General features: G+C 37.9%; 2 protein-coding genes across 5 annotated transcripts in view; one reads left to right on the top strand and one right to left on the bottom strand.

The window, feature by feature from the left end:
* Positions 1-24221, bottom strand: part of LOC116727059 (neurotrypsin) — a 31862-nt gene that overhangs the window by 1503 nt on the left and 6138 nt on the right. The window contains exons 2-13 of the mRNA XM_032574143.1: positions 24112-24154; positions 11480-11722; positions 10586-10724; positions 9290-9468; positions 9006-9153; positions 6334-6512; positions 5465-5606; positions 3931-4151; positions 2841-2982; positions 2468-2746; positions 1684-1806; positions 1313-1578 (exon numbers count right to left, since the gene is read on the bottom strand). Coding sequence (XP_032430034.1) covers positions 1313-1578; positions 1684-1806; positions 2468-2746; positions 2841-2982; positions 3931-4151; positions 5465-5606; positions 6334-6512; positions 9006-9153; positions 9290-9468; positions 10586-10724; positions 11480-11722; positions 24112-24154 — 2104 coding nt within the window. The remainder of the gene's footprint in view (positions 1-1312; positions 1579-1683; positions 1807-2467; positions 2747-2840; positions 2983-3930; positions 4152-5464; positions 5607-6333; positions 6513-9005; positions 9154-9289; positions 9469-10585; positions 10725-11479; positions 11723-24111; positions 24155-24221) is intronic.
* On the top strand, positions 13640-19885 carry LOC116727060 (tripartite motif-containing protein 16-like). 4 transcript variants are annotated; one of them, XM_032574147.1, is made up of 3 exons: positions 13640-13844; positions 13924-13954; positions 15907-19885. In XM_032574147.1, the coding sequence occupies exon 3, from the start codon at positions 15909-15911 to the stop codon at positions 17592-17594; it is 1686 nt and encodes a 561-aa protein (XP_032430038.1). In that variant the 5' UTR covers positions 13640-13844; positions 13924-13954; positions 15907-15908; the 3' UTR covers positions 17595-19885. The 4 variants fall into 4 exon arrangements, with proteins under 4 accessions (XP_032430038.1, XP_032430037.1, XP_032430036.1 ...); XM_032574146.1 differs by lacking the exon at positions 13924-13954 and having other exon boundaries at positions 13640-13873; XM_032574145.1 differs by lacking the exon at positions 13924-13954 and having other exon boundaries at positions 13642-13844.

The following is a 24221-nucleotide window of genomic DNA, read 5'->3' as shown; positions in this document are numbered from 1 at the left end:
GGCTTCGCTTTTTGGCCCGCATCCGAGTTTGATTGGACCTTCACATGTCCCCAAACGAACTAGACTTTTTAGACAAACGAACTAGAGTTCATTTAAAGCGGACTTAACAGGACTGGTATGAATGCACCCTAAAGTCCTATGCAACATGAGTTTTCACCTCCAATCCTGGTGGACAACTGCCCACTTGGCCCACGTATAAAACCACCTCTACTGGTAAAATGTTTAAGTACGCTGTTTAAAAATACCTTTTTTCTCATTTTCTTATGAAGAAGAAGAATAAGAAGCAGACTTTTTTAGAGACACAGGACAAAGAACTGAAATCCAATGCGGCTCTATGAATGACAATATCCAGAACTCAAAACAGGGACTTTTTGTTCTGCTTTGGCATTTTATTTATTTAGGCGCTGATCAAATCATTGCGCTGATCAAATCATTGATCTGTTTACCTCATCTCTTACTCATTCACAAAACATTCCCTGTTTTGCCTGTAGGATCTATCTGTACTTTGTGCTTCATTTGTCTTAAATAGACTGAAAATAAATATCTTTAATTAGAATTATTATTTTTCTGTCCTATCTTGAGCGTATGATGAACAGTGAAACTGATTATTTACATACATTTTCATAGATAAAAGGTAGTTTCTGGCAACGTTCACTGAATTCCTTTCGTCTATCCAACAACAGGTGGCGCCAGAGTGACAAGTTTTATAGCAACACAGAAAATTGTCAAAATATTTAACTTTATTTCTTATTATCTTTGATATTTTGTCAAGTTAATCTTGGAAATTTTAAACATTTCTACATCATTTTCTGTTGTTTCCACTATTTATTCCTTCTACCAGTTGTTCTGTGTCCTGTTTTGATAGGAAATATTCATTGAGTCCATGATGGCATCCACTGTGGATTTTTACTTTATGTTAATTTTTAATTTGTATGTTATTGTAATTAGTATCAATTATTTATCATTTTTCATTCTGAATATAGTGAAGAGCTTGATTACAAGTGTTATTACTGTCGTCACTCCGATTATTTGTTTTTATCATTAATTTTTAGTCTTTTTTATGCTATTAATAATTTATTTATTCATGGCCAGTTTTAAGAATTATAAAGGCATCCTTTTGAGAAACATTTTACTGTAAAAACTAATAGAAAATATTCAAACCGAAAAGATTGAAGTCAAAAGAACATTTTTTGTTAAATGTTTTACTCAGTTTTTAATCATTAAATCATAATGTTTTCATGTTTTATTTAAGGATGTCTCTGGTTGTCTTGCATGCTGTTTATCAAAGATGAATGGGAGAAAAATCACAAACCCGGTCCAGTCCAGCTTGTGGTAACCATGACAACACATGATCCAGTTTTCGCCCCTGTGGCAGAGTCGGCAGCAGGTAGACAGGCTGCGTTTGTGTTCGCTTCAAACGTCACACAGTGGCCCTTAGAGCTGGGCAGCCTCAGCATCGCTAGGTCGTGGCCTCCACTCTGACCTTTGAACTTCCTGTGCACCACGACCTGCTCCGGTTTGAGAGTCTGCTCCGACGCCCCGACGCGAACCACGTACCTGGAAGGGTCGCTGCCGAACCTGCAGCAGAGGGACGGAGGGCGCTTTAGGAGGAAGCAGTGAACGGCTCCCGCTGGAGAATCATTTTGTTACGGGAAGTGATGGAGAGTCAGGAGCCGGATTCACCTGCTGAGGCAGGAAGCAGACGTCAGCGCCCAGCAGGGGCTGATCAGAGTCCCACTGCAGAGAGGACCACCGGATCCTTCTCGAGAGTGAAGCCACACCGACACCTGCCAGGGCCACGTCATCCTAGGAGCAAACGTACAATAAAGAAACCATTATTAATCTTTTTCTTCTTTTGGTTTCTAAAGGAAACCTGACAGGCGTGAGAATTTTAATTCTGATTAGAGAATTTCATCAAAGCAATAGAGAAAAAGTGCAAATGAGAATCTGGAAGAATAATAGCAAGGAGCAACAATTTGGTGCTCATCACCTAAGATACCAGAGAAAACCTGTCTAAATTTTAAGGAAGGTTTTATTGCAATAAGGCTAATAAAGTTTTTGTCTGTTTATTTTACACAGAGACAATGTATAACATTTAATTAACAATTTAAAAGAAGAGATGTGTGGTACCAGGTAATAGCAAAAAATGGACATTTCCACCTGTAGCCCCTGGACAAGTTGATGGTAATCTAGTATGATTTAACAGATTATGAAGTGAAGAAAATAACTACACACGTGTAAAATAATACATTTCCACATCTAACTAAAAACAAGGAAACTAATCAAACTACAAATTGTTCATAAAAACAATTTCTTATAATTAGAATATCGTCAATCAATGTTTATCTATATATTGTCCTATTTTTTTGAACGCTTCTGTTACCAAAGCGCCACAAATAGGAGAAATTATGTTAAGCTTCCTCATTCCACCACTAGATGGAGCCATTGTTGTTCACCCTCGGTTTACCTGAGCATGCTGCTCTCTCTCTGACTTCCTGTCTTCCCTTCATCCTCCACCAGCTTCCTCATCCCGCAGCTCTCGTCCCGAGGTTTGGTCTTCGCAGCCGACCTCCCCAGCTCGACGTCACACTTCACCCCTGCGTCCTCCCTGCGTCTGCAGCCCTGGACGTTCAGGCCGAGTGAAGGGCATTCGCCCAGGAACTCCTCCTTCCCAGTGCACCTCACCTGGTCCAGGTGGATGGGCCCTTTTCCCTGACCGAACCCTCTAGCTGCTACTGCTCCACCACTGAGAAAAACAAACATCAGAGGAAGTCATCTCTCTCTTTTTTCTGTTGCACAGATTAAAATAGAAAGGGTCAAACTCTTATATAAAATTAAACCTGTGTCCAAGCTGTCTGCACACCACGGCGGCGTTGAGGTCGTTCCATCCTGAGTCGCAAATACTTCCCCAGTCTCCATGGAGATACACCTCAACTCGACCTTCCTTCCTGCTGCTGCCGCCCACGAGACGCACCAGGGGTCCTGGCAGGGAGAAAAACTCTCATTTGCATTCATATTCGCGCATGTTCCTCTGCAGGGCCCAGTCTGCTGGGATGCTCTGAACTATGTGTCCGCTGACGGAGTTAAATGTCATCTGGTGCCTCTGCATTCGAGAGCTATTCTCATTTTAATGACCTGATCATGTTGGCAGGCAGACCTGAGCCCCAGAGGAGCGTTTATTTTATCTGCAGCTAACTCTGAGACACACAAACACATGTGTTTGACATCTAGAAACAATGTAGTCACATTCAGTGGCCTGCAAAAGTATTTACATTGTTAATCCTCTGACTTTTTGTCACATAATAACCATAAATGCCATTGTGCTTTATTTAAATTTGATAAAATATCACAAAGTAGAGCGTAATTTTTGAAGCTGAAGAAATATACATGCAACGCCTTTGCTTCAACCAAAGACTTCACTGCAAAAACACAAAATCTTACTAAGTATTTTTGGTCTAGTTTCAAGTGGAAATATCTTAGTATGCTTAAAATAAGACAAAATTAACTTACAAGTAACTTTTCAGCAAGATACAGAAGTCTGTTTTAAGTCACTAATTATTTAATATTGGTGAAAAAGTACCAGTTCCAGTGGCAAATTATTTCAAGTATAAATGTTTTATAGCTGGAATAATTGTTATGAACTATTTTACTGGTCTATCACATACAAATCGAATAAAATACATTGAAGCTTATAATAATATGTGGAGTGGACTCATTTTTATGCTGTACAGACTTAAGACTAATTCTGAAGTCACAGATGCCATGAACATGTTATTAATTAAAATCAAATGTTTAAATGACTAACATAAGCCTGATTGAAGTGGCAATAGTTACAATGTCCAAATAAACAGTGAAAAGTTTCAGAACATTAAAATCTCTTAGTTCTGGCCTGAGTTTAACTTACTCTACGTATTTGTCTCTGTGCGTTACCTGTTGAAGGTGCAATGATCGGCACTTCGTTGGTTTCCTGGCTGGATCTTCCTCTGCAGCGAACGCCAACGTCCTCGCTGTGGGAGCAGTCCGTTCGTCCCCAGATCCCATGGCGACAGTCCAGCAGGGAAGTCTCGGATCCCTCGCAGTGGACGTCGTCCAGGAGGATCAGACCAACGCCCTCCCCGAACATCCCGTCCACTACGACCTCAGCATGACCCCTGAAAGGTTAAGATGGCGGAGAGGATTTATCTTTCTAACTTCATATGCGAGAAGACAAGGGAATTAATTGAATTAAAAATTAATTCACTTAATTAACTCAGTTAATTAATAGATATTAGATTATTTATTTTATTCTAATAAATAATGGTTTGTTAGATTAAAATTAGTTTCAATCGATTAACTTAATAACTCAATAAATCCTGAATATTTGGAAACATTTACTTTTTAATTATCAAAGTTACCTGGGAGGAACCAAATATTTCAGCCGTCTGACATAGTCTTTCTGAAAATATTTTTCCAGAAATTAAAGGTGACAGAGTACGTGGCAAAAAATATTTGTAAATGAACATGTCAACATTTTAACAGAAATTTAATTTAATAAAAATGAACAAACGCCTATTTATTTATTTGTAATATTTTTTAATTGAAATATTAAATGAACATTTTCTTCAAGATACAAGTGACCTAAATCTCAAGAAAGTCTAAGAAGACGGCCAAACTGTTGTAGTTTGGCCGCCATTCAGCAGAGGGCGCTGCTGGTCATCCCAAAGCGGAGCCGTTGATATTGAAACAAAAATGGCGGCGGGACTATACCGGAAGGGAAAGAGAAACGGTCCAAAAGGAATCCGGTGTGGGATGGAAAATGTACATTATGCGGTTCTGTTTTGATATATAGACACTCGACAAGCTCTTCGAGTTTCACCTTAAAGTAGCGCTCATTCAGCCGAGCTTCATGGCGGAGCAGCCTCAACTTATCATTGAAATGTTACTGACGCGCTATGAAGGTGAGGATGCTACGGGAAAGCGGTGGGAATAACGCAACAAAATTGTAAAACGACGGGAAAAGACACGATGCCAAAAAGCAACGTTTTTTGTCGGCTTAAAGCGCTTCCTGGGGCGAAGTTTTAACATTCCTGCTGCTCTTGTTCCAGTGTTGTACAGTGTGAGAGAACCGCAATATTGTGTTCATTCGGTCAGCATTTAATACAACTGACACAAAATAATGTTAAAATTTAATTATGTTCTTTTTTTAAATTAAGCATATTATGAAAAACTAACCCTTTATGTTATGGAAGGATGGTCAGACCTTTTATAAAAGCAAGAAATCAAGTTTTTAAGAAAATTTATTTAATTAAATGTTAATTGATTGATAAAATTAATCAACTTTAGATTAACTCAATAACTTGCATTCCTATCCAAAACATGTGGAGACTTGCACCAACACACAAAAGTACAGCTTTTAAAAAACATTTATTACAATTACAATAAAAGTTCATTTTAAATATGCATTTTGCAAGATTACAGCTCCTACCTGTATCCCAGCTGTCTGCAGACCACCTCTGCATGCTGCTGGCTCCAGTGGTCGTCACACACCGTCCCCCAGTCGCCGTTGTGAAACACCTCCACCCGACCCTCCCAGGGAGTGTCGCCTCCAACCAGACGCACCACACCATCTGAAACATCGTCAAAATCTTCACTGTGGTCACCAGGTAACATTGATGTTTACAAACAAAACTGCTCTCATTCATTTTAACTTTCAGATTAATTATTGAGCTCACTTTAGGTACAGTAACTGATCCGTTTCCTGTTAGTTCCTGCTCTCCTCAGACAGGATAGTCATAATTTATTGTTGTTCAGGAGGTATAAATAGCTGCTCTGAGCCTGATGAGAGTGTTTGCTTATTTGGCCAAGGTTTTTCATATGGGCTGTTTCCCAGGGCGGCATTCTAATGGGAGTGGACGAGTGGGGCATGAGCACTGTAACAAAAAAGAGAACTTATCTGTCTGCAATTTGTGTCCTGAAAGCATTTTATTTTAATTTTTTGTTTTTTTGGAGTTTGCTCAAGCAGGAAATCTGAGGAAATAAAGTTTTCAAAACTTGTGCCATAGTGGGGGTTGTGGGTAACAGAAGGAGGACCTCACACCTCTGCGTGTGTGGCCTTGTGTTTGATGGAGTGTAAGGGCCATTTTTCCCAACAAATACTACTTTGTAGGAACCAACTGCTCCTTATGGGACCCATAAGAAGAAGTTCTGTTTTTAGGTTATAGCTCATAACACAGACACATCGTTATACCTCTATAGCTAAGGACTCTGGTTTGACTTCCATTCATTTTAGTAACTGCATTTATGCCAAACCCAGACATTTTCCAAAACCCCAACCATCACTAGTCTATTCCTAACCTGTATAAGGGCTGCAGGAGACCCCAGCGTCCTCCATGTGGTCACAGTTGTGCTGCTCCCAGTCGCTGTGGGGGCACTGATCCAGGAACAGCTCGTTTCCTGTGCACTTCACAGCATCCAGCAGGATGGGACCTGATCCCTGCCCGAAGTGAGCCCACGACCAGGCCTTCGCCACACCCCTGCAACACACACACACACACTCTGTATGCCAATCAAGCTTAAACTGGTCTAAAAGAAACATTACAGATTATACGTGTTTTTTTTATATGTGAAAAACGTATTGCAAAAATGCAGAAATAATATTTGTTGCATTTTAAAAATGTTTTCACTTTTTACTTCAACATTTTTTGGGTAGTGAGAACAGGAAACCTTTGTTCAGACTTAGAAAATGGCTTCTTATAATGCATATTTATTTGGATTTGCTTTTCAGGAGTTCCTTAGTTTTGGTATTGTGGGGAAATATAAGATAAAATCTGTCATCACTGAATAAAAAAGCACTTTATTCTGCATACATCCCTTCTCCACAGCAGTTCCTTCAACCCACACAAAGTAACTTAAATGTGTCAAGCTAATATGCTATATAAAGTACATATAAAAAAATCCTTGTTGAATAATAAATAGCTACCAGGTGGCTCCTTGTAGCCATAACTTATTGATGGAGAAATGCTATAAAAGCCCTGCTGCGGATGTGTTTTTGTCCCTGTGTGTTTCTGCTTGTTTGAAACCGATGTTTAACTTAAAGACAACCTGCAGGTGTCTTGCTGAAAGCAAAGACAAGCAGCAAAAACCAACAGAAACAGATGAGTTGGAGCAGTGGAGACCTGGAAACTCATCCAAACACATCCACATTATTATAATGTTACAAACTTTGAAATAAAGGTGCTTATTGCAGAAATAAAATACATCACTGTGTGGCGTTTTAGTGGATAAAAACCTTCCGAATTCAGGTAACATTATTGTTCTGTTTATCAATTTGGCAAAACCTTGTCTTTGGCATGCATTATTGGAATTTCAACAATCTTAGCTTTTCCAATAAATATGTCTATATGTGCAGAAGGTTATACCACAGTACCTACTAAGCATTCACTTACTGTCATTATTTGTAAAAAATAAATAAATTAAATAAAATAAAAAATAAAACAGACTGAATTTAGGAAGCTGCAATGATTCAAATAAATAGTTTTAACATTTTAAATGCTAGTATTTTTAATTTAGATGTATAATAAATCCAATAAAATTACATGGACTGTTTTTGTGCTGGATCTTTATTTATTTCTTTGCATCTGAAGCTGTCGGCTTAGTCCAGGGAGGATTTTGAGAAGTCTGGTAACATGAAGCAAGTTTGACACAGAAACTCGCAATATTAATAAACTGGACCCTGTAGACTACAAAAAACATCAACCATTTTGCTTTGAATTGTCAAAACGTGTCAAACATGAGTCTGCGCGCCGGCGTGTGAACACCTGCAGATCGTCTTTTATTTACAAACACAGATGCGACGCTGTCCCCTGGCGCTTCGGGAGACGTGATGCAACCCAGAGCTGAACATGGGATTCACTTCTCAGTTACAACTTATTGGCTGTTTGACAGCTGGAGAGGAGAGGAAAACCTGCAGTGATGCAACGTAAACAGGTGTTTCCCCTGGATTGTTCCTGATCTACACGGCAACAACTCGTTGCTCTCCCAGTTTCTCCTGCCACTCAATGTTTCCAGCTCACTCTGTAACACAATCGGCCTAACGAAGCTCTTTAACAGATGTAGCTCTGTGTAGTTTTAGAGGAAAAGATTACAGAAATTAAGTCCCATTTATTGTGTTCGCAAATTCTCTCTATTATTAACCTTAAAAAAGTAAACCAGAAAATGCATCTGTTTAAAAGTAAAACTTGATCAGGCTGTAGAATAAACTTTAGTTAAATATGAATACAAACGTTTTCATTTGAACTAAAATAATAAGATTTCTGATTTGACAGATTTAACCAAAGATACATTAATTGAGTTTTTGTTTTTGTTAGAGTTGCCTTTGATTCATAATAACTGGAACATTTATCAATATTTGATGTAGTTTTTCTTTTGATGACTTTTGACAAAATGTAATGTTTATGTTTCACATAATCGGTTATTATGGTGTGAAGCACTTTGAGTTGCCTTGTTCATGAGACGTTCTGTACAGATAAACTTGACTATTAAAAAATTTGAAAGCATTAAAAAAATGAAATAAATATCTGTATGGTAAAAGTATTTATTTCCCTTTGACTTTTTGTTTAACTTCAACGTATTTCATTGTGATATTGTTTGACAAAGACAAAGCTGTGCACAATTGTAAAATTGTGCACGGCACATTTTTCTACAAATAAAAATCTGATTAGTGATTCTGAAGAGGACTAAAGTAAAGAAAAATACCAGATTGAAGGATTTTTAAACAGATTGTTGATTAAATGTGGGGGGAAAAGATTTTTGAAATGTAATTACGCTGAAATTAAAATTTCTTCTTAACTTAAGTTTTAAGCTGCATGCAAATTTAATAATAGGGAACTACTCAACTCATGTTTGATTTCATATATTTAACATCAAACAAATAAAATATTTTGCAACGTTTCTTTGAAATTTTTTAAATAAGAGACAAAACTAAACAGATTTTATTTTTCAGATGACAAAAATATGGATCGACATACCCGTAACCGAGCTGCCTGCACACCACCTCGGCGTCTCTGTCGTCCCACTGGTCGTCACAGACGGAGCCCCACCGGCCCGCGTGGAAAACCTCCACACGACCTTCGAAGTCTTCCTCGCTTCCCACCAAACGCAGCGGAGGGCCGCTGCCTGTGAGGAAAGTGGAATTTATAATATATGTGAGCCTAAAGTGTTGGGATTATTCACAAAGAAAAGAGGTCACTTTGTAGCTTAGGTGTGACGGGGGAAATATTCAGGTGTAGTTTTAAGGAGAAGTCACGCTGACCTTCAGGTGGCGCACACACCACGGCCGCCTCGTTTCCATGGCTGCAGTCACCGGTGACGAACGTCCTGCTTCGGCATTTACTCAGAGCGTCCTCGTCTCCACGGCAGCCCAGGCGTTCGTAATGGAAGAGGCCAGAACCTGAGCCAAACTGGGAGAGCTGCAGCGCAGTACCAATATCACTGGAAAGATTAAATTTAAAAAATAAACGGGAGCAGAGTGGGTTTTTCTTTATCCTTTCCACTTTCATCCAGGGAGATATAATCATTTAGGTGCTTCCTGAATCGGACTGCATTGAATTAGATTCAGTTTGTGCTGAACTGCAGGGTAAACTGGATGTTTTTAACTAGACTGGAATCAAAATCTGATGGTATTGGACTAAACTATCTTTCAGCTGATCAATACAAAACAAGTTACTGCTAAAATAAACAAAACTGAACTGAATTAAAGGTACCTGCATGGATGTAATTGCACTGAACTGAAAGGTAATGGACTGTAATTCAAACCAAATGAACTCAGATATGATTGAACTGAACTGACATGAATGGAATTGTGCTGAACAATTTTGATTAAACCAAATTTGAATGAACTGAATCCACTGAACAGATTGCCTAAATTAAAAATTACTTGAACAGAACTGAAGGTACGGTAGGTAGATGTTGACATGAAAATAAAATAACTTAGAACAACATAATTTTAACTAAATGAATCCACTGAACAGATTTCAACTCAAATGAACTAAAGTAAGCTGAACTAAATAAAATTTTACTAAATCAAAACGAACTGGAATATAACCTGAACTGAATTAAATTAAATCGAATTGAATTGAATGTAATTTAACAAACCTGAACTGAATCAATTAACTTTATAGAATTTAAGTCAAAATAATTGACCAACTGTATTTAAATGAGCTGAACTGAAATGAATTAAAATGAATCAAAGTGAATCTAAATTGACTTGTACTGAACTGAGTCAAACAGATCAAATTAAGGTGAACTGAATGTAATCAATTGAATGAGTTGTGATGAATAGAATTAAGTGAACTAAATCCTCTGAACTGGTTTTAATTTCACTGATTTGAAATTAACTTAACATAATTTTAAAAAACGTAATATTAATTCAGTTCATGTGACTGAACTGAATCCATACAGAACTGAACTTAGTCGAAATAAATGAACTAAATCCACTGAACTGCTTTTAGTCAAACTGAACTAAATAAACTTTTAAGCTAATTCAAACCGGACCGAACTGAATTGAACTTAATCAGATTATATATTACAGTATTATTTTATTCCATACCCCAGACCCAGCTGCCTGCAGATAACAGTCGCGTCTCTGTCTGTCCAGTGGGAGTTGCACACCGCCCCCCACTGGCCATTCAGGTAAACTTCAACCCGCCCGCTGTCGGAGGACGCGCTGCCAACCAGACGAACCGCCCCTGAAAATCACAAAGCACAAATATCTATCTCTGCTGAGCAGTAATAGTTGTAATGAAGACGTAATCATTAAATAAATGTACAAATTAATGTCACTAGTTATAGTATAGTTGCTACAAAACCAGAATATAATCACTAAATCATGCTTCACAGCCTCTCTGGAAAATGAACGGACATTGACCTAAGCTGTTCATTAACTCTGCAGAATCCCATTACATCATGCTACATGCATGTGTTGGGTTTGTCTCTGCTTGACCCATCGCAATTACAGCAGTGGAGAAGTAGCATTGATGTTTCACAAAGCCAAGAAATCTGTAATTAATACATAAAATAAATAGTGTCTACCAGTCACATGGGTGAGGTTTTCTGAACATAACCCTTACTTCAAGAAAAACCTCAATTAATCACATAATAAATTAAAACAAGCTTGATAATTTCCATTTGCATGATGTTTTGTTTTTCTCAAAAAGACTGGACATTTTTAGTCTCAACTGTAATTTTGTTTATAGAGACTTCAGTATCCATTTTATTTGTTGTTTTGTTTATTAGCTTTGGATATTTAAAATGTCAGTTCCAGTGTAAATGTTCATTAGAAATTAAAGTTTATTGATCATTGGCAGGGTGTATTCACATTAATATTACCTTTATATTACCTTAATATAGTTTCAAGACAACAATATTATCGTTTTATCACCCACAATAACTTCTGGGACAATTCATGACGAGTGTAGTCGGACCTGAACGCGTGTTGACGTACCTTGGTGGCAGTCGCAGTAAGCCCAGCCGATAGCGCCTGAGTTCTGCCTGAAGAAGCACCAGGGGTTGGACTCTCGGTCCGGGTTCCTGCAGTAGCTGTGGCCGCCCAGGCCACGGCCCGGGTACTGCATGACATAGTCTGGAAACTCAGTCCACTTCAGACATGGAGCGCCAGAATCCGTCTGGGACACGGTGCCGTTGTAGTATCCCAACTCGGTGAATCCCTCAGAGCAAGACAGAGGCACTGCAGAGAGGTAGAAGAGCAGATAAGGGGAACTGCTGAGGAAGAGCAGAGAAAAAAGATGTTCTGGATGAAATGAGGAGGATTTAGGTCAGTGTGAATAAGAAAGACATGTTGTGAGGAGAAGAAGATCACATTATCCCCATGTCTGTATTTCATCAAGACATAAAAGCTAGTATGGATCATTCTCTGTCCAGTCCCACAGCAGGATTCACCCGATCCACACTGAGCACGATCAAACCCGCCTTAATGCAACGCCAGCAAGCTCGAGTAATCTTCTCTGAGGAGGAAAAATATGAGAGTGAAGCTTAGACGGACTGAGAGGGGAAACTGCTGACATCAAAGTGTAGCAGAATTAGGCCATAAAATGTAGAGCAGTCAATGTGCTGAAGATCATACAGAACCAACAGCAGCGCTAATGAAAATGATGAAAACAAACCCAGAGGAGAGATTATGCTGCGTTCCAGTTAAACACAAAACCTGGAGCAGGTTTGACATCAGACTCAACGTAACAACGTTCTAGTTAAGAAGTTGGAGTTTCAACGTTGCTCATAAACATGTTAGCAGTAGCTCTTAGAAACATAATTTTAAGCTTTACTTTCTATAAACAAACGGCACTTTTATTTATTTATTTTTTTCATTTTAAAGTCGCAGGCTCTACCTGTAACATTAATTTTCGACTCACTTGTACAAATGTATCTTGTAAAATAAACATCTTATTACTGTTGTTGTGAGTAGCGGCCATATTGAATCGTCAAGTCCTCATTACAAGTTGAAACTGGGGGTAGTTGCTCCCAGTTTCCCAGTGGGAAATCCGACCTTGGAGGGTGTTCCAGTTGATTTATCTCACTGGCAAGTCGGAATTTCCCAGTTCCAAGCATAACTGGAACATGGCATTAAAATTGGGAGACCAAAAGCCTGGAACTAGAAAGAAGAAAAACATTTAATTAAAGGGAACTCAGTTACGTGTGCTGTAAGTCTGGAATATCAGCCTTTTGCTTTTGAGCTGAAGGCATTTTAGGTAGAAGGTAAATCTGAACTTCTAATTTTTATCCAACTTAAAAGCAAAAACTAAAAAAATCACTCCAACCATAACACTATAACCTCTAAGAGGTGAAGTAAATAACATCACTTATCACTTCATCATGGTCCTTTTTAGTGGGTTGTTGCATCTATTAACATTTTATCTGCAAAGCTGATGCAACGAATACAGGAAAATTGGCAAGGCTAACTATTTGATGTGATGGCCTACTGCAAAAACACAAAATGTCACTGTTTGTTCTTGGTCCAGTTTGTAGACCAAATATCTTAATGTGATGTAATATGATGACCCAGATAATTAATTTATAGGTTAACTGTATTCAAACTGTTGGGGCAGTGAGGGATTTTTTTTTACTTTCACTCTTATTTGTTTTTTCTTTCACTTTCATTTTGCAACAACAATTCAGTTCATCTGCATCCTTACCTTGTAATCTTAAGGTAGAAAGCTCCACACATTTTAATTTATTTTTGTTTTTTTTAGTTCTTGGGTGAATTCCCCTTGAACATCTCTGGGGATTTTCAAAGTCGAGCGGTAACTGAGCTATGATTAATGGTGGAGGGATTCCAGCGTTAGTGCAACAGTCTTATCTCAGCAACACACACAGCTTGGCCATCCAGGAACGTTATCACCCAGATGCAAGTCTTAAAGCACACACACACAGACTCACACACATTCAAAAGGTTTTGCTTGGCTGCAGCAAACACACAAACTTGATCCAGTTTGGATGAAGGGAAGATGGAGAGCAGTAAAATCCACGAGGTGTGAGAAAACTACTGAAGAAAAAATTGAATATCTATGAATGATTAGGGAGCTTAAAGCAGCCTTCAACATGAAAAATCTCCACACACAAGAAATACGTGCCTGTCCCTTTAAGAGGCGTAGTGCAGGAAACAGAAAGTAAATTAGGTTTTCCTGGGGAGTGTTTATAGCTTCAGCCGTCCACGTCTCTCAGCAGCAGCACATATATGTTGATATTTCTGTTCCCTTTAACTACAAAACTTCTTGTTTTCTGAGTTTTGTGTCTACAATCTGTGGGGATGGGGACACAGCTGTAACCTACAGGCCAGATAAGCAGCAGAAGAGGTGAGCTGAAACACGTCATCCTTACCAGTGTAAGGACACACACAAAAACAAACTAACATTCTTTCGATTTTTCTTGCAGCTCCCCCCTTTTAAAGTCAAGACTACATTTGGTAGGAAGTAAAAAGAGAAAAGCAATGCTTAGTAGATGCATGTAGAAAATGCAGTGGGAGCTTTGTGAAGCTTTTCAATGTTTTTTTTTTTGTCTGGCACAGTAAACATAAAACAGATTGGACGATAAACAGAGAGGTTCATGTGTTTTATGACAATAGCTGGTATTTACAGGGCGTGGCTCATCCACAGCATTGTCTGAGTAACCCTTTGTGTGTATTCATTGACAGATTGCTTCAAAAGCTATATATATACATATATAGCTTATGTAATTATCTTTTGGTTTATAAGGAAGCTTGTTACCATTATCTGAGAAGGACGTCGCTTATATAAACATTACTGATCTATATATAAAAATATATAATTTCTGCTTTACTCCTTTAAAGGAGGTGGTTATGTCTGATTCTGTTAATTGCCTCTCACTCACTCTTACCAACAAACCTTTTAATGGTGCTTTGTTACTTTCACAGAGGCAAATTCAGCTATAGCCATAAACTTATTATATGTGACAGATCAACACATAGCACCAGTCTGAAGTCTTTTTGCAGCCTTTAACACGTTTTCTTCCAGGAATTACCTCTATCCATTTTCCCATCTACTATAACGATCTTTTGAGACTTGAAGAGGAATATCTGTAAAGCAGCAGACTGCAGGCTAGTAACAGCAGCAGAAAGCCTAAACAATTAACCAACTCATGTCAGTTTGATGTTTTTGTGCAGTAAGTACTCAAAGTACATTTTTTTACAGTAAGTACATTTTATCCTCTTATGTATTAAAAACATAAGAATCATAACTAAACAAAATTATAACCGTAATATGTTAATTTGATATTTTCCAATCAATCAGCCAGAGAGTTTTGAATTTGATCAGCTCTAATCAGTGATCATATTCTTAAAATGCATTAAAAACTTGTTTAATTTTCAGTCAGCAACCATTAGCATGTATTTTAAAGCGCTTTTTTTGAGTTTAGAGAAGCTAAAATGAATTTTATCAATATGTGCTTAGACTAAATAAATTAGGATAATCTTGTAAATTAGGTTTTGCTGGGGGTAATTCCCTAATTTTCTGTTGGATTCTAAACTACTAGCTATATCCAGGAATCAGTGCAAAGCTTTGTCTATCATTTATGTGCTAAAGTTTTTATTAAAATATTTAAAAACACAGCTCTGGAAAAAATAGAGACCACTGCACTGAACCCCAATGAAAACCTTGTGGTTATTCCACCAAATATTGATTTCTGAACTCTTCCTCAGTTAAAACATCAGTATTGTTGTTTCTAAATTAATATGAACTTGTTTTCTTTGCATTATTTGACATCTGAAAGCTTTTCATCTTTCCTCATTTTCTGCCAATAAATACAAAATTTTTGCTTGTAATTTCAGAGACATGTTGTCAGTAGTTCATAGAATAAAAGAACAATGTTCATTTTACTCAAACATATATCTATAAAGAGTAAAATCAGAGGAACTGATAACTTTAAATGGTCTCTTAATTTTCTTTTCAGAGCTGTATATATTTTAATAAAAATAAGAAAAAACAGGTTAGCCCTCAAAGAAAACTGGAATATATATTAGAGTAATATCATATAATTTAGGATTATGCTAGAATTAATGGAGTTCAAAAATAATAAGAGCAACATACATATTTTGTTTTTGAAATTTTAAATCTTCATTTTAATACCATAAAATCCTGATACTCTTTGTAATAGTTCAAAAACTGAGTGGAGATGCTCCAGTCAATCAGCCAGAGATGACAGTCAAGCAATTTTACTTGAAGAATAATACTGAAAAAAAGATTTTTAAAAACCATTTTCCTTGTTTTTGTTATAGGACAAATCAGAATTGGCAGGTCAGACATCAAAGCATGAATCTGTATGAGCCAGAAAAAGTCTGTCTTCATTCATTTCTGACATTTAGCATAATATGTTGACGTAATTGTGCTTTGTGTTTTTTAGAAATGGCATCCGGTGGAAGTCTCTTAACCGAGGAACACTTACTGTGTCCCATCTGCCTTGACGTCTTCAATAAACCCGTTTCCACTCCATGCGGACACAACTTCTGCCTGCCCTGTATCACGTGCTACTGGGACACCACACTTGTCTGCCAATGTCCAATCTGCAAGGAAGACTTTCCAAACAGGCCCAACCTTAAGGTCAACATCTTCATTGCAGACCTGTTGTCACAGTTCAAGTCTCTTCATGTCCTGAACGTTCACACCCAAAGGTCAGCAGGTCAGCAGCCGGTCAGCTGTGGCAGCGAGGTGCAGTGTGACATCTGCAGCGGCCAGGCTGTGAAATCCTGTCTGGACTGTGTCACTTCGTACTGCGACAGCCATCTTCAGCCTCATGGCATCACTTCTGAGCTAAAGAGACACACGTTGGTTGAGCCTGTGGAGAGTTTGGGGGAAAAGGTGTGCAGGAAGCACCACAGGCTGATGATGCTGTTCTGCAGGAAGGAAAACTCTGTGCTTTGCGACCTGTGCGTCGGATTGCGGCATGCCAACCACGATGTGGTTTCCGTAAAGAGGGGATACAATGATATGACGTATCAGGTGGTGAGAAATGAGGCCAAAGTGCAGCGGATGATTCAAGAAAGGATGCAGAAGGTCCAAAGCACAAAGGAGTCGCTGATACAAGGCAAGACGGATACAAAAAAGCTGATAGAAAATGGAAGTCGGGATCTAACGAAGTTGGTTGCTGAGATTAAGAGGACCCAAGAGGAACTCATAAAGGTGTTTGAAGAGAAGCAGAAAGCAGCAGAGAACCAAGCAACGGGGTTAATTACAGACATGGAGAAAGAGATTTCTTGTTTGAAGGTGACGGCAAAGAATCTGGAGGAACTGAAGGAGATTAAAGACCCAGTCTGTTTTCTCAAGAGGTACCCAAACCAGTCCCTCCTCCCACACACCATGGACCTGTCCACACACAACTTCATCAGGCACCTGGAGGTGAAGTACATGCATAAGTCTGTGAGAAACTCAATATCTCAACTGCAGGACTTGCTGGGTAAACTGAACGAAGAACTCAACAGATTCTCAAACAGCACAGATACATCAAACAAGGCAACGCTCAGGTACATGCAGCAGTACGGGGAGAACATCGTGCTGGATTTTGACACAGCTCACCCCATGCTCACCTTATCCGCTGACGGGAAGCAGGTGTGGTACAACATGGGCACGGGTTTGTGGGGAAACCAGATCCCAAAACCCAACATGTTCACTCAGCATCTCGCTGTTGTGGGGCAGAGAGGATTTTCCTCACGCAGGTTTTACTTCGAGGTTCACGTGGGCCAAAAGACAGAGTGGTGTCTGGGAGTGGCATCAGCGTCGCTCCAAAAGAACGGGGCGATAGTTCGGAGTCCGAACACCGGACTCTGGGCCATCTGGTTCTTAGTAGACAAGTTTGAAACCTTCAGCTCTCCAGGCGAGGTGGTGTGTACAGGGAAAGTGGAGCATGTTGGAGTTTTTGTTGACTACAACGGAGGTCAAGTATCGTTCTTTGACGTGGTCACAGCAGTACACATTTACTCTTTTACTGAGTGTTTATTTACCGAGGAGCTGTATCCGTACTTTAATCCATGCGATAATGAGTATGGTTCAAATCTGGATCCCATGATAATTGTTCCCGTTTCTTCTGCAGAATGAACAGAGTATTTAGAGACTGATTAATTGATTTAGGTTAGATGGCAAAAACACAAAATCTTACCACGTATTTTTGAAATAGGACAAAACTAACTTACAAGTAACTTTTCAGCCACATATAGCAACTATTAAATCAACAATTCTTAAATATTGACGAAGAGTACCAGTTCCAGTGGCAGATTATTTTATTTATAACAAAAAATTTTTCCCATGTTACAAGTGAAATAATCTGCCAGTGGAACTAGTACTTTATTAACCAATATTAAGAAATATATTTACTTAAACAAGCTTCTGTGTCGTGCTAGGTAACTGGCTGGGCTTTGCTGTGGTTGCTAGGTGATGGACTGGGGTTGCTAGGTAACGGCAATTAAGTGCCTGTCAGTTGTGACTCTTCAGGAGGTTTTTGAAACGGCTTGTCTTTCCATACATCAAAATACATATAACATAGGAGAAGTGTCTTGTTATAAGTAAAATAATTTGTTATCAATGTTAAGGAATTGCTTACTTAAAACAAGCTCCTATATTTTTGCTAAAAAGTTACTTGTAACTTAGTTTTGCCTTATTTCAAATATACTAAGATATTTTGCACTAGAAACTAGACAAGAAATACTCTGTAAGACTTTGTATTTTCTGCAGTGTAGAAAATAAGTGAAGCTAAACTGTATTTAAAATGCACACTTTGAAGACTATTTCTAAAAATGAAGTTTCTCTTTTTCTTTTAAGTTCTGGTTCTGATTTGAGTTTTAATTTAATTTTTTCACTGCAAAACCCTGGTGGCTCTGAGATATTCACTGTCTGATGACCTTCACTTGCAGTATTGATTGTTCGGCGCTGAAAACTGTCTCAGGATGCACCGCTCTACTCCTGACGCCACCAAACTTGTCCTCTTGTGTCGTCCTAGATCTGCAGCACGTAACACCAGATTACAAACAAATTGGCCTAACTTTTAACAACTATTTTGTGCCACTTTTAATTAAAATTTTTCAGTTTTCTGGGGAGCAAACGCTGACGTGATTTTTTGTTTTTGCCTTTTGAGCAGATAAAAACATTTTTATATGAATATTTGTTGTTATTGTTAGTGGCTTTGTTTGCCAGCTAAACTCTAAACCAGAGGTTTACAACCTCACAAGAGACACACAACTTTGGCTAAATTAAAAAAAGAACCAGCTATTGTTTCTAAATTTAGATATTATAACAAACTTGGGTTTTTGACAGTTTTTCAGTTTATTTCTAGAATATTTCAATTGAGTTTCCACAAAGAAAAACACTAAAGTGCTAGAAAGATGTTTAGGTTGGAACTTGTGTTTTATTTTTCATCCCACAGAAGATAGAGGTCCATCCTTCTTTTGCTAAAGTTTATGTTTTAAATCCTAAAAACAGAAATGAAATGGAGGTTATTTAAAACTGACAACAACGACCTAAGAGTAAAAATGGGTCTCAGGTTGTAAAGGATTCAGACCCCGGCTCTAAAACAAAACCTCAGCAGAAAACCACAGAGAATTAACAAAAGAGCTGTTGAAGCCATCTAAAAACAAAACTTGTCTTTCTTTCATATTTATTTTTAATTTATCTTCAATGTTCAGACCAGACTCACTTTGTTTTATCTCTGCTGCCTCAGATGCAATTTTCAACAATGTTTTCATCTAACATGAAGTAAAATCTATGCATTTAGTCCCTCGACCATTTTGTAGTTTTGATTGTTTCATATAGACCAGCCTGAGTCTGTAGGACTCATGTCTGTGCATCAAACTCTGAGAACAACTCACAAACAATCCAGTTATAATTATGTTTGCTTTTTTTCTCGCGCAAGAAATTAGGTTACAATAACTATAAAATCTATTCACCTCTGGAATATTTGCCTTAATAAATCAATTATAATCAACAAAATATATTGTTCAGTTAGGGGTCATAATTTTTTATGTCTTCTGGCCCAAATAAGAACTAAGTTTAATACAAAGTGTCCAGATAATAACATATGATTGAATCGAGTTATATGAGAGACCGGAGCATTTTTATTGTTTATAACAATAACAAACTAAAATAAAAATGAAACTCATACAGGATGGTTTGTGAGAAATGTTTTGTTTTCAGACATGAAGAGATGAAATGGTTTTTCAGGGGATCCCACAAGGATCCGTGTTAGAGGCTTTATTATTTAGCTTTTATATTACTAATCCTGCTGAACAGCGTGTTGATGTGAAACCGCAAACGTATGCTGATGATACTCCCTTATATAAAACAACTGCAAAAACCAGTGTTGTATAGTAACAAAGTAAAAACACTTCATTACTTTACTTAAGTATATTTTAGAGTACTTCATACTTTCCTCGAGTATGAAAATTTTTGATAACTTTCACTTTTACTTCACTATATTTCCGAACTTTATTGCGTACTTTTACTCCGATACATTTTCAATGTGTGGTTTAGTTACTCGTTACAAAAAAGCGAGAGAGAGAAACGCAAGTGTTTTGACCCCACCTACTGATTAGCAAGTAGCAAGCAGGCTACCGAACAAAGTCGGTAGCCTGCTTGCCTGGGCTTGTTCATCACCACCAATAGGATACACCTGTTTCGCTTCTCCCATTAAACACAAAGCAAGTCTCACAATCAGCAGCAGCCACATGGAGGAGGAGACGGAGACCACAACGACTGCTACTACGTCGGACACGGCTCCAGGGGAACCACCAGCTGGTGACGAGAGCCCATGGCCTTATTTAAATACAATACACTCTTTCGTGGGTGTTAAAGATTCGTCGTAGCGCATGCAGTTTATGTTATTCCTGCCCGAAGATGTGGAAATTCTATCTTACAAAAACTCCCTGTCCAACTTGAAGAAACACATCGAGGTAACTTCTTATGAAATGGTTATAATCCTCCTGTTTCAGTAACTATAGCTTGGTCACTAGGCACTATTGTGAAATCTTGAGCATAACGTTACCTGTATAAATGAACTTTGTTTGGCATTGTTTCAGTTCCATACGTGGTGTATTTAGCTGAGGCCTAATATTGACTGTATCAGGCTACCTAGACTCCTCTGTTCAAGGGGGGACAGAAGCCATAGCGATAGCAATTTAGACTGAATTTAACGAATATAGGAAAGGCATGCAAGTTCAAAACCAGGTTTACAGATGCCAATAAGCTGCATTTCCCTCCCAATTCTTTTTTTCTTTTGCATAATGACCAGTTGTGTGCACCACCTACTGACTGTAGCATTGACTGATTCACTGATTTGTGAAGTAGAGTAATCGTAACAGCTCTTTTTCTTCATGTTGGCCACATTTTCTGTACTATTTATTTTTCTCATTTTCAGCACTGACCTTACTTGAAGGGAAAACTTAAGGCTTACAAAAACTTTGTATTTTCTGTCCTGGAGGGTTTACTAAGAAGCTGGTTCAGTTGTAAAGCAGGTTAAGTTAACCTTGTGCTATAGGTAAAGCACCTAATTTTCTTAACTAAATGATGCCTGCAGGTATATCTATTAGCAGGTTTAATTTTGCCTGCACTTGGTTGTGTACATTATTTTAAGTGTATTTGACAAGTTTACCAAAATATAAAAAATGTCATTCAAACTGCATTTGCCTTGTTTTACTTTTTACTTATACTTTTCATTACATTACTTGAGTACATCCATTTTTACAGCAATTTCCATACTTAAGTACAAGAAGTTTCAGATACTTTAAGACTTTAACTCGAGTAACATTTCAGTCAGTGACTTCGACTTTTACCAAAGTCATATTTTGGAGAGGTACTTGTACTTTTACTTGACTCTGAGATTTCAGTACTTTATACAACACTGGCAAAAACAACCGACTTAGTACCCACTAAGCTAACAACTGCTGTGTATCAGAGGATGATTATTGGCTCAGTCAGTCATGTATGACTCTAAATTTAAAGATGGTTTTTCTTACAACCTCCTAACACAATTACAAAGTCACCAAATTTAAATATCTCTGGGTGACCCTTGATTCAGATTTGAATATAAGAAACTCAAATGATTAAACTCAGCTTCATAACTTTTAAACGTATTACCTCTCACGCAGATTTACGTTTATGCATGTCATGATTTTGTTCTATATGTCCTGCTGTGTTACATTTTTCTGGTCAAGCTGGTAATAAAGTTCTTAGACTTCTTGACTCTAAAAATCCAGAAAAAAAGTTACTGAGCTTTGAAAATATTAGATTATTTTGTAATATGTCTTAGTTATAAACTTGCAAATGGTTCTCTGCCGATGTACTAAGTTGATTTGATCAATGAGAATATAATCTGCAATACCATTTTGTTAACAGGCAATTTTCTATTTTTTTATTATGTAACCTGTCAAGGGAATGCAGATCTATAATCTATAATCTGGTACGTTAATGGTGCATTAAATGGTGATATTGACGTTTGAGCTGCATACTGTCCCTTTTTAATAAAGTTCACCATTATTATTAAATGACAACTCACAGCAGTGAAATCAAGAATAACTGGGGTCTAATTTAAAATTGAGCACAGACAAAAAATGTAATAAGATTCAGAGATCGCTCACTTTATACTTGCATTTTTGTGCAAATCTGTGAAATAAAATTTTGTATTCACCAGTTCCTCCTCCAATTAAGCTTTAATGTCTGAAGGAAATCCCAACTTTTCAATATCTAACTTGATTAGAGATTAAAGAAAACACCGGGATGAGGATTATCATGTTGACCAATCTGATCAGAAAAGCTGTTTTTATTCGTCTTGAATCAGTTTTGATGTAAAAATCCACAATGAGTGCAGAGAAAGGTTTCCAGACAGCAACTCCTAATGCTCCACATATGACGCTTCTGAAATGCAAGTTAAATATTTCACACAGATTTACACAGAGGTAAATGTTTGCAAACGTTGCCGTCTTCATTAATAATTTATCTTTAACTGTAAGTTAACGAAGCACCGGGATTTAAAATATTCAATAACTTAAGCCCTCTGAAGTCAGGTAAGTAGTTGTAAAAAGGCTGTCGTCAATCTTTTATGATTAAAAGTACATGTTAAAGTTAATAAGGATTTGGTCAGGATTAGTAGATGCTGTAGTTTGATCTTTAAATATTTGTTTTCATTTTAATATTAATCATAATAATCCACCTGGTTATGTTTGTCTGTTTCCCTATGCCCTCTTAATATTAATGCATGGAGACTTCAGCATGTCGCCTAATAAAAAATACACAAGAAGCTCTAAATTCTTAATATAAAATAGATATTTCAGTGTCTGAGTGTTTCTGTTTGGGTTTTTTGGTTTAGTTTGCCTCTTTCAGCTCATGTTGCATCATTTTTAGGTGTCTAATCGTAGTTTTTAAGCTTTATTTTTTATATTTGTGACATTTTAGGGTAGATTTGAAAAGAAAAATAAAACAAGTGGAGTTGATTTGATTTGTTTGGACAGACTAGAACATCTTTAATATTAACATCATTTTAGATTCTCCCACTGTTTAAAGGAGGTTTAAAATTCATCTACAGGACCCAAGTACTTTAAAACATGCATAACATGTAGTAAATTTATTTTAATTATGTTTGAACGCTTAAGGATTTTATTGCTTGTTGTATTTTATGATTATTAATAATCACTTTTATTTGAATTTACATTTTTAAGTCTATACCCATCTTCATTTCTATAAGAATCTCATACATATTTGTGCCTAATCCTTGACTTTATCTTATATTTATCTTTTCCAAACGATACTGAATTTAAATAAAAAGCTTTGCTCATATTTTGCTCTATAAAACGTTTTTTATTAGCTCAGTTTTAATAACTTGTAAAGCCAAAACCAAAATCCAGCCTGTGTGTCTCTCTGCATCAACAATAACTAATGTTTTCTACATTTTGCTTCCTCTCTCATCGTTTCTGCCTCATTCAGCCTCTTTTATTCGTCTCAACACCCGCCGCGCTCCTCTCTGCCACGACAGCCATATTCTGCCCATCGCCTTGGGAACGCTCAGCCTCCCAGCTCTCATAATCCATTTCCCAGCCACAATGAGCGTTTGATACGGTTCACACTCGCAGGCTTGGAGTCCGCGTGTGTGTGTGGCAAAGGCGTTTTCCTCACAGAAATTAAACTAATAACCAAATTAGGTCATTTACAGAAGGTTTTAATTAGATTTTTGTTCACGTTTTGACCTGCTCAGGTGCTGAAGGGGTTTCTGAAGAGTGCCGAGGCATTCCCATGACGGGAAGGCCGAAGCTGCTGATGGATGGTGGGTTTGGAAAAGCATTAAGCCTGAATTTCCCTCGTTTATCAACATGGCGTAAAAACACAGATATTCACCCCACCCCCATCGTCGTCAGCATTATGGCTCCCAATCTTCTCAGAGACGCACGGGGAAGAAATTGAATGAGGGGTGAAGAGGGGTGCAGGCTGTGAAGGCGGGGAGATTTAAGACATGGAGATGTGCTTTTATGCTGCCCGAGTCAGAATGTGGGATAAAATGGAGAGAAGGGCTGAAAGAGGAAAGAGTGATGGCGTAGGAGAAGCAGGTGGAGAAGTGGAGGGTTCACTTCCCGCCTACCTGAGTTCTGCACCTCGTTGAGGTAGCTGTCCTGAGCCACCATCTGCAAAAGGAGACGCAGCATTAAACAGGCTCATCTGGATTATCCCTTTGTAAGAAAAGAACAGAAC

This window comes from Xiphophorus hellerii, chromosome 10 (genome assembly GCF_003331165.1).
Source record: "Xiphophorus hellerii strain 12219 chromosome 10, Xiphophorus_hellerii-4.1, whole genome shotgun sequence".
Lineage (NCBI taxonomy): Eukaryota > Metazoa > Chordata > Actinopteri > Cyprinodontiformes > Poeciliidae > Xiphophorus > Xiphophorus hellerii.
This window is presented reverse-complemented; position numbering and strand designations above follow the sequence as displayed.